The 11,209-nt window shown below is 41.6% G+C and overlaps 1 protein-coding gene across 1 annotated transcript in view; it reads left to right on the top strand.

Annotated features, from left to right (window-relative positions):
* Window positions 1–11,209, top strand: part of mrpl37 (mitochondrial ribosomal protein L37) — a 138,165-nt gene that overhangs the window by 14,246 nt on the left and 112,710 nt on the right. Inside the window, exons 3-6 of the mRNA XM_037681972.1 lie at window positions 2,451–2,636; window positions 2,756–2,910; window positions 3,037–3,168; window positions 10,623–10,697. Of these exons, the coding sequence (XP_037537900.1) occupies window positions 2,451–2,636; window positions 2,756–2,910; window positions 3,037–3,168; window positions 10,623–10,697 (548 nt within the window). The remainder of the gene's footprint in view (window positions 1–2,450; window positions 2,637–2,755; window positions 2,911–3,036; window positions 3,169–10,622; window positions 10,698–11,209) is intronic.

Raw genomic sequence — 11,209 nt, 5'->3', positions numbered from 1 at the left:
TGTGGATCTGTGTCAGAGTTGAGCTGGCTGATAAGACACTGCTCTCTTTTTATCAGAACTATGGAACTTTCTGGAAGTGTTCACGGACAACTTACTGCCCTCGTCAGCCTCCTCATGTATAAATGTATTTTGATATCATCAGTATGTTGCTGTTTCATGTTCTGGGGTCAGTTTTTTGCATCTTTCACACTGTGTTTGTCTAGGACACAGTACAAGATTTAATTTTTTTTTATACACCTTCGTCTCCCCAGACCAGCGGAGCTCGGAGCCCTGGAGGCGATGCCCTGCCCGCCCTGAGGGGGCTCCGAGACTTTGATGGAGAGTACCGTGGGGGACCGGTGGAGCTCCATCTAGCTTGCTCTGAATTTTGTCGTCGGCCGCCAAGCACAAAAAAATGCCTGCACTTCAGCATTAGACCACGGTGTTTTCATTATTGTTTTTAAAATCTTAAAAATAGGTGCAGTTGCTCCTCCGAGTTTCAGTTATTGCAAATAGCGGATTGAGTTGTTATGAAAGTTTCTCAACCAGTGACTCCACCCCCTAAACAGTCAGTGACCGACAGTGTTCTGATGCCACTTTTTAAGGCCAGTACGGTACGCTTGGAACCAGAGCAAAGTGGGTCCTGAAAAAGGGGCTGGTTCCACGAATCATTGCTAGTGAAAAAGCCTTGGAACCGAGTCAAACCGTGCCTAATAGGCACTAATGGAAAAGGCCCTTTTGTGTCGCCACAATTATAAAGTTATGTGTTGACATATTTGGTATGTTTGAGAAGAGGTTATTCAAAAATGTAGTCATCCCAGGTGGGAGCATATACCACTGGCAGTGTGAATAACTTCCCCATCACTATAACATACTGCCCAGCAGTATCCGCATGCACAATCGAGGCTGTCAACTGTACCTGCTTGCCAACTATTATAACTACCCCTCTTGAATTGGATTAAAAATTGGATTGAACCACCTGACCAGACCATTTTTTTAACAAACTTTCTTATCTGTAGAACGCACATGGGTCTCCTGTAAAAAGGCAATATCAGCGTTCAGCTGTTTCAAGTGAGACATAAATTTTCGGAATTTTACTGGATTATTAAGAGATTTCACCAGCTTACGCAATTAATTGGGCAGCCACTAGAGTGGCTAACATCCTTAATGGTGGTCATAGTTGAACAGCAAGAAATAATTTACACACAAAATATAACAAGCCAGTACCTACCTGATAAAAGTAACAAGAAACCCCAAAAGACTGATCCAGTATAAACCCACCCCTCTCTCCTACCAAAGCACGGAGAGAACAAAAACTACTGTCAACTGAAAATCCACAAGTTAGTGCTTACGCTAGAGAACACAATCCAACCATCTGGGCTCAAGGCTGCCCACATATGATTCAATTCAATTCAGTTTATTTATATAGTGCCAATTCACAACAAAGTTTCTCAGGGCACTGTACAAAAACATTCACATACATAGAAAAGCCAATTATGAAAATTCTTCACTTCGTTGCAGTCTCCCATCCTGAGCAAGCACAAAGGCAACAGTGGAAAGGAAAAACTTCCTTTTAAAAGGAGGAAACTGATGAATATGATATGAGTAATAGTAGTTAAAAAAAGAAACAATAAATTATGCAAATATTACCGTAAATATCAAACGTGTCCCTGTAAAGGAGATGTATAAAAAATACAAACAAAATAAAAAACCTGCTCCCATATTAGCGTGCATACTATATACCAGAACTTACGGTAATCATTTCAGAGCGTTGAACACTGTAGAATCGCCATCCAATACAAAAATATAAAACAGAAAAAAGAAAAACGCTCCCATATTAGGGTGTGCATATACCAGAACTTACAGTAATCAATTCAGAACATTAACACAGTACACTTGCCCTCCAATATAAATAAAATATTGTACATACTGGCATTAAAGGACTTAACAGCCAAATATTGAGTTAAACACAAGCTTAAGAAAAATGCTGGTTGAGGGAGGCCAGTCCTGTGGTTTATTTCGATCTATTTTGGTCCTCGTCCCCTGTTTCTGGAATTAGATTCCTTTTGACATATTCCATAGCTTTAACAGAGTCGACAAACGCCTTGTCCGTCCCTCCATATGTGGTGCGAAGCCATGTTGGAAAAAGAAGTCCATGTGGGACACCTGGTTGGTTCTGTAGGAGTCACTTCACCTCTGTGAACGCGGCTCGTGCCTTTGCCACGCTTGGTGTGTAATCAGCTGTGATGAATATGCATGATTCTTTGAAGCGATGATATAATTATAAAAGGCAGTTTTTCAGTGGGCCTGGCAAAACACTGTCTACCAATCAGTGGCCATCTTGCGCCTACTTTGGTAACGATTTCTGTTTTAAATGTGCTTTATAAATAAATTTGACTTGACTTGACTCCCCTATTGTTTGCTTTTCTGAATGAAATATTCAAATATCTGTCTTTATGTTTGTATATCAGGTGATGACTTGCTCCAAATTAGGGGTCAGAATGGTTTACTGCAGTGCAGCATGGATCCTCTCCCAGAGGTCTGTGGGAAACAGGAAGTGGCTGACACATCCGATCACATTCTGGAAACTTTCTATCCCGTCTCGCCCACCATCGATTTGCAGCAAGTCAACGTATACAAAGAGATGAGCTGCACAGGTTAGCTGATTTCAAGCCCTCATTTTTGTGTTTCAGGGTTCCCAGAGATGGATCTTAACACAAAAACTGCTTTTATGAAGTTTTCAGGCTTATTGTGTGATGTCTCACTTTTCATTTAGGTTTCACAGGTGATTACCAATACCCTCACGCCCACACGCTTTACTTCCTGGAGTCAACTGAACGCCAGTTTAGACTCAGCCCTGAGCAGTTCAGAGCTAAGATGGTTATGTTCACCTTTGGAAATGCTTTGGCCCGTGCACACAAACTCTATGGGGTAAGAATCTACTGAGGAACACACTTTAACAACTCTTATTTTAACTCCGTTTTGCTTAAATTTCCATTAAATCACCCCTCTGTTTTACACTGTGTGTGTGTGTGTGTGTGTGTGTGTGTGTGTCAGTTTTCACCCCTGAGTGTGTTAGACCGTCCTATAACTGTTCAAGCAGTGGGGACCAATGGCAGAATTTTCCAGTTTCTTGTTTTCCAACTAAACACCACAGACCTCTCTGGAGACAACGGCATCAAGAATCAGGTGGGTACCACACGTACTCCAGGTGATAACTGATGCTGTGAAATCATGCAAGACATCACAATATTCCATTGGATGTCATCATTTTGGCTACAGTGGAGTCATTTCTCAGCGCAAGTTGATTGTAGTCTAAAACTCTGGCACAAAAGTCAGCTGGCATGTAGGCAAGTCATATTGGCATTCTCCAGACCTGTTCACAGCTGTAAAGAGGAAAACTTTGCAGAGTGGTGAAGGCTGTGCAGAAGACTGTTGGGAGTCAGCCTTCCTACCGTCACAAACATATGACACAAACAGACTTATGGTCTGAAACTTTTCTGCATCATTCATATTACTGTCACTATTTTCAGTTCTCAGATTATCTGGAGTCACTGAATCTTGTTAATACACCTGAATCTGTCCATCACTGCAACTTACACTGTTTTTGGGTTCTGAATGATCACGTCTTCATTAATGTTTCTCATGGTTTGATTATGGGGGATAATTGTCTCACTGTTAACTCCTGTAATTACACATCAGTCACAAAAAACTCAAGAAAATGTCTGATAATAATGTTGTTACTGCTCTCAGGGATTCAGCCCAACCCTGGACCCCCCACTAATTACAGCACACCAAATGACTTTAAAACGTGTCTGGTCTTCATTTTCTGCATGTAAACGCTCGTAGCCTTCTGAAAAAACTTGATGCTGTGAAAATCCTGGTCAGTTCTTCTGGGGCAGATGTTATCTTTATTTCTGAATCCTGGCTCAACAAATCTGTAATGAATAATGACGTGGCAATCATGGATTTAACATCTACCGCTGTGATCGTCAAAAAAGGGGGGGTGGAGTCATTATTTACATCAGAGATTCTCTGGTTTCTAGTCTTGTGTCTTCTAAAACAATTCCAAACCAGTTTGAAGTCTTATCTGTAAACATCACCTTGAATGGAGGCCAGATTTTAACTGTAGTCTGCTGCTACCGTCCCCCCAAAACATCACCTGAGGCATTAACTGCCATGAAGGAATTCCTTGGTAATTTAAAATTCAAAGAGATCTTTTTGGCTGGAGATCTCAACATTGATTGGTGTAAGTCGACCCCCCTCTGTGACAAATTCAAGGAATGTTGCTTGTCTCTTAATTTAACCCAACTGATCGACTCTCCCACTAGATTAAATAAAAACCGTCCAGAAAAATCCTCCATCTTAGACCTGTTTCTAACTAATATGCCTCACAAATTCCCTGGTACAGGTGTATTTGCCGATCTTTTGAGTGATCACTGTGTGACAGCTGCTTTGAGAGATATTAAACTTCCACCTTCTAAGCCCAGATTAATTCAAAAAAGGGATCTGAAACATTTTTGTGAACAGTCATTCCTCTGGGATCTGTCTCACTTTGACTGGCATCGTATTCTGTTAACTGATGATGTGAACTCTGCTTGGAACTATTTCCATAATAATTTCATTTATTTCCTGAACATACATGCTCCTTTTCGTCAGTTCAGAATAAAGGGACGAGACAGCCCCTGGTTTACTCCAGAGCTAGCTGACCTCCTGCACAGGAGAGATCATCTTTGGGCCGCAGCGAGAAAATCTGACTCAGACACTGATTGGTTGAGTTTTCGACAGATGAGGAATAAATGTACAACTTCTGTTAAAGCAGCAAAACGCACTATTTCTTATCTCAGACCTCCAAAAATCTAAATGACCCTAACAGATTCTGGAAAACCATCAAAATTCTCTCAGGCACCCCCCAGTCATCTGTCCTCCCATCACAACTTCTCGTTAACTCTGTTCCTGTGTCAAATCAGCACGAGATCCTGAACTGTTTCAACAAACATTTTGTTGCTTCTGGTTCTTTATTTGACACAGTTACTAATGGAAAATCAGCCACTTCACTTAATAACCAAACTTCTACAAATCAATCCTCAGTTAATCACACCTTCTCTTTTTCTCCGTTCTCAGTCAGTGAGGTCAATAAACTGTTAAAAGATCTTGACACTAAAAAATCTGCAGGTCCAGATGAACTTCCACCTTATTTCTTAAGGCTGGCTGCTCATATCATCACAGTCCCTGTGACCCACATCTTCAATCTCTCCATAAGACAAAACTCCATCCCAGACACTTGGAAACAGCCTTTGTTCTTCCTTTGCTGAAGGGAGGAGACCCCACCTCACTGAACAACTATGGACCAATCTCTAAACTCTGCATTTTAGCCAAGGTTCTAGAAAAACTGATAAACTCTCAAATCAAAAATTACCTGGACTCATTTAACATCTTACCTCCACATCAATCTGGTTTCAGGAAACAACATAGCACAACCACTGCTTCACTGAAGGTTCTTAATGACATTGTTGAAGCACTGGATGCTAAGGATTATTGTGCTGCACTTTTCTTAGACCTGTCTAAAGATTCTGACTCTGTGGATCATAACATCTTGTGTCATAAACTCTCAGAAATCGGTTTCTCAGAACACACTATTGGTTGGTTCTCTAACTATCTTTCAGACCGGAGGCAATGTGTTCAACATAATGGTACTTCCTCCAGTTATTTAACAGTCAAAAATGGTGTACCACAAGGCTCAGTCTTAGGACCCACCCTCTTTACAATCTACATACATAATGTAGGTAAAAACATCCCTAATGCATCCATACATTTCTATGCTGACGACACAGTTGTTTATTGTCGAGCTAAAACTGTTGCTAAGGCTTTCCAGCTTTTGAAATCTGCATTCAACATCATCCAGACTGATATGTTTCGCCTCAAACTTGTCCTAAATGCCGACAAAACCAAAGGGATGCTTTTTTCAAATAGGAAGTTGGTCCCAGCAGTTCTTCCTCCGATTTTATCCTCAAATGGTGTCCCCATTGAGTTTGTTGATTCCTATAAATATTTGGGTATCTTGGTCGACTCACATCTCTCTTTGAAGCTCCATGTGGAAAACTTGGTAAAGAAACTGACAGTTAAACTGGGTTTCTTTTTCAGAAACAGATCCTGTCTAACCCTGAATGCTAGAAAACGCCTTGTATCTGTGACTTTCCTTCCCTCAATTGATTATGGTGATATTATTTACATGAACGCTCCTACAAGAACCCTGCAGATGTTGGATGCTGTCTATCATGGTGCACTAAGATTCATAACTGGCTGTGATTATCGTACCCACCACTGCACCCAGTATTCACTGGTTAACTGGACATCATTAACTTCACACAGATTTTCCCACTGGTACATTTTCATCTTTAAATCACTTCTTGGTCTGCTGCCTTCATACATCTCCTCCTACATGTCTCTGTGTGAGTGCAGCTACAGCGTGCGCTCTCAGGACATTATTACCTGCAGTGTTCCCTCAGTGAGAACTGAACTAGGCAAAAGGACCTTCTCCTATTCCACTCCTGTTTCCTGGAACATCTTACAAAAAGATTTGAATCTCTCGACCTTGTCCTCTCTAAGTGTCTTTAAGAATCTGTTGGACACCTGGCAGGGACCAATGCAGACATGTTCCTGTTGTTAGTTTTCTACATTTGTCTTGAAATCTAGCTGTTTTTTGTTTTGTTACCTTTTCCTTTTAGCCATCCTATTTGTTAAAAAAAAAAAACAACTGTAGTATGCTTTTTTATAACTGTTCATTGTTGTTGCTGTTGTCCATTGTTGTCATCTTTCTTTGTTGAAATCAGGACTCTCTTGTAAATGAGTCCTCGAGGCTCAATGGGATTTACCTGTATAAATAAAGGTTGATTGAACATCTACACCACCAGAGCCACCTGCATCATGAAGGGCTCCACTCACCCAGCACACACACTTTTTGCCCCGCTCCCCTCAGGCAGAAGGTTGAGGAGCATTAAGTGTAGAACCACTAGACTGAGGAACAGCTTCTACCCTGAAGCTGTTACACTCATGAATCTCTAACCAGAATTATCACTGTAAAAAAAAAAAAGACAACAAAGAAAAATCACTGTAATGCCACTTTCTTCTTATTATTATTATTATTTCGGCTTTTCCCTCTTCAGGGGTCACCACAGCGAGTCATCCTCCTCCATCTCAGTCTGTTCTCTGCATCCTCTGTCCTCACTCCAACTACCTTCATGTCCTCTCTAACTGCATCCATACAGGTCCTTCTCAAAAAATGAGCATATTGTGATAAAGGTCATTATTTTCCATAATCTAATGATAAAAATGAAACTTTCATATATTTCAGATTCATTGCACACCAACTGAAATATTTCAGGTCTTTAATTGTTTTAATACTGATGATTATGGCATACAGCTCATGAAAACCCAAAATGCCTGTCCCAAAAAATTAGCATATTTCATCCCACCAATGAAAGACAAGTGTTTTTAATACAAAAAACGCCAACCTTCAAATAATCATGTTCAGTTATGCACTCAATACTTGGTCGGGAATCCTTTTGCATGAATGACTGCTTCAATGTGGCGTGGCATGGAGGCAATCAGCCTGTGGCACTACTGAGGTGGCCCTTTTCCACAATCCTCCTCAGGGTCCGGTCACCTCTTCTCGTTGTGCAGTGTTTTCTGCCACACTTTTCCCTTCCCACAGACTTCCCACTGAGGTGCCTTGATACAGCACTCTGGGAACAGCCTATTCGTTCAGCAATTTCTTTCTGTGTCTTACCCTCTTGCTTGAGGGTGTCAATGTTGGCCTTCTGGACAGCAGTCAGGTCGGCAGTCTTACCCATGATTGCGGTTTTGAGTAATGAACAAGGCTGGGAGTTTTTAAAAGCCTCAGGAATCTTTTGCAGGTGTTTAGAGTTACGTCGTTGATTCAGATGGTTAGGTTAATAGCTTGTTTAGAGAACCTTTTCATGATATGCTAATTTTTTGAGACAGGCATTTTGGGTTTTCATGAGCTGTATGCCATAATCATCAGTATTAAAAGAATTAAAGACCTGAAATATTTCAGTTGGTGTGCATTGAATCTGAAATATATGAAAGTTTAATTTTTATCATTACATTATGGAAAATAATGACCTTTATCACAATATGCTCATTTTTTTAGAAGGACCTGTAAATCTTCTCTTTGTCTTTTTCTTGGCAGCTGCATTTCTAACATCCTTCTACCAATATACCCATTGTCCCTCCTTTGACAGGTCCAAACCACTGTCCCTTCTCTGGACATGTCCAAACCACTGTCCCTCCTCTGGACATGTCCAAACCATCTCAGTGTGTCCTCTCTAACTTTATCTCCCAGTTGTTCAACCTGTGCTGTACCTCTGATGATCTCATTCCTAATCTTCTCCATCCTTGTCTCCCAAGGAGAAACTCAAATATTCATTTCTGTCACTTCCAGTTCTGTCTCCTGTCTTTGTGTCCATGTCTCTGTCTCCAGACCATACAACATAGCTGGTCTCATCACTGTCTTGTAAACTTTTTCTTTGACCTTTGCTGACACCTTTTTGTCACAAATCACTCCTGAAACTTTTCTCCATCCATTCCATCCTACCTGGACTCTCTTTTTCACTTCTTTACCACATTCCCCATTTCTCTGGACAGTGGACCCCAAGTACTTGAAGTCCTGCACCTTTGTGACCTTTGTTCCTTGTAGCCTCATTGTTCCACCGGCCTCCCTCTCATTCACACACATGTACTCTGTCTTACTATGGCTTACTTTCATTCCTCTTATTTCAAGTGCATACTCCACCTCTCCAAGTTCTCTTCCACCTGTTCTCACCACAGATCACAATGTCATCTGCAAACATCATAGTCCACGGGATTTCCTGCCTGACCTCATCTGTTAGTCGGTCCATCACCAGAACAAACAAGAAGGGGCTCAGAGCCGATCCTTGATGCACTCCCACCTCCACCTTGAAGCTATCTGTCACTCCTACAGCACATCTCACCACTGTCCTAATAAATGTCCTGTACCAGTCTAACATACTTCTCTGCCACTCCAGATTTCCTCATGCAATACCACACCTCCTCCTTTGGCACCCTGTCGTATGCTGTTTCTAAATCCACAAAGACACAATGGAGTTCTTTCTGAACCTCTCTGTACTTCTCCATCAGCATTCTCAAAGTAAAGATGACATCTGTGGTGCTCTTTCTTGGCATGAAACCATATTGCTGCTCACAGACAGTCACCTCTCGTCGAAGTTTTGCTTCCACAACTCTCTCCCAGATCTTCATAGTGTGGCTCATCAATTTATTTCCCCTGTAGTTGCTACAACTCTGTACATCACCCTTGTTCTTAAAAATGGGCACCAGCACACTTCTTCTCCATTCCTGAGGCATTTTCTCCTTATTGCCATTTCCAAACCTCCACTGGTCATCAGGTCCAACTGTCTTCCCCTTCTTCATTCTTTTCAGAGCTTTCCGGACTTCACCCTCACTAATCTTTCCCACTTCCTGGTCCACAGATTCTATGACCTCTACTCTTTTTTCTCTTTCATTCTTTTCATTAATTAGCTCCTCAAAGTACTCCTTCCAGCTTCCCGTCACGCTCTCCTCACTTGTTAGAGTATTATAATTCCTATTTTTAACAAGCTTAACCTGCTGCACATCCTTTTCAGCCTGATCCCTCTGTCTCGTCAGTCGGTACAAATCCTTCTCACCCTCTTTAGTGTCCAGCCTCCCATACAACTCATCATACTCCTTCCGCTTTGCCTTAGCTACCTCCCTCTTCGCTCTACGTCCCATCTGCTTATATTTTTTTCATTTTTTTTTTCATTTAGCCTTTATTTATCCAGGTTAGTCTCATTGAGCCGCGAGAACTCATTTTCAAGAGAGACCTGTTTTAGGGAGCACATGGTGGGGTTAAGGGCCTTGCTCATGGGCCCAGAGTGGGGCGAATGAGGGTGGGGATAAGTGTGGGTGTTTCATCTACCCCACCCACAATTTTTTGATGTTGTCGGGGCCGGGGCGTGAACCGGCGATCTTCGGATCACAGGCCCACCTCTCTAACCTCTGCGCCACCACTCCCCCTATATATTCCTGTCTCCTCTCTTCAGTCCTCTCACTGTCATATTTCTTCTCGGCTAACCTCTTTCTTTGACTAGCTTCCTGCACATACCATACATAGGGGCGGTTGTGGCTGAGTGGTTAGAGCAGTCATCCGCCAATGCAAGAGTTGGGGGTTCGAATCCACCATCAGTCACATGCCAAAGTGTCCATGGGCAAGATACTGAACCCCTCATCACCTCCGATGTGTGTACCATCGGTGTATGAATGTGATAAAGCACTGAGTAGTCTCTTTAGAATGATTTGTTCAATTAGCTTTGTAGTGATCTAGTAGATCACAATCATGTTACAGTCAATCTAATTAAAAATGTTTAATCAAGGTTGTTGTGTGAGGGGAATTCATGCTTTGGGTTCAGATTAACAGTTTACTGAGAGGCATATTCTGTACTTTTCAGGTTCTCTTGTACCACCAACACACCACACTATGATTTTTATCATAAATCGCTCCATCCTTTATTTTAGAGCCAGCTGTTTACAGAGTGAAGTCTTCTTTATGTTTCTGTCTGTTGCAGGTCTGGCTGGATGAAAGCGTTGAACTTTATGATTTTGCGAAGGTGCGACCACTCATCAGGAAGAAGCAAGTGAAGGTACAGAAACCCTGCAATGACCAAGGAACTGTTTATCATTAGATCTATTGCTGCCTCTTTAAGCAGCCAGACAGGCACAGTATGTTTCCTTCAGTATTAACTCTTAAAAGTAACTAGAGAAATTGCATTTCCTGCAAAACTGCCATGTGAATACTTAATGTTGAAGAACTTGCTGAGAAACAGCGGAAATTAGTTTTAAAGAATCATGCTGAAATGGAAGAACAAGTCTAAATTAGTGGAAGAAAGTAGAAAAAAAACATTTGCTGAATTACAAAGTTTGTTTTCTCAGTCATACAGGTATATAACAACAAAAAAGGTTGAATCATGTCATCTGGACTTCATTTTTTTTGTTAAAAAAGAAACGTTTCGCCCCTCATCCAAGAGGCTTCGTCAGTCTGAGGCCTAGCCATCTGGTATTACCCAGAAGCCACCCTGACTCTTGTGTTTCAAGCCTGCCTCAGATACCCCTGAAGTCTGGCCTTTTCACTAATGGTTTCATTAGTGAAAAGGCC

Source organism: Nematolebias whitei, chromosome 9, assembly GCF_014905685.2.
Source record: "Nematolebias whitei isolate Nwh7 chromosome 9, NemWhi1, whole genome shotgun sequence".
In the NCBI taxonomy this organism is placed as follows: Eukaryota; Metazoa; Chordata; class Actinopteri; order Cyprinodontiformes; family Rivulidae; genus Nematolebias; species Nematolebias whitei.
This window is presented reverse-complemented; position numbering and strand designations above follow the sequence as displayed.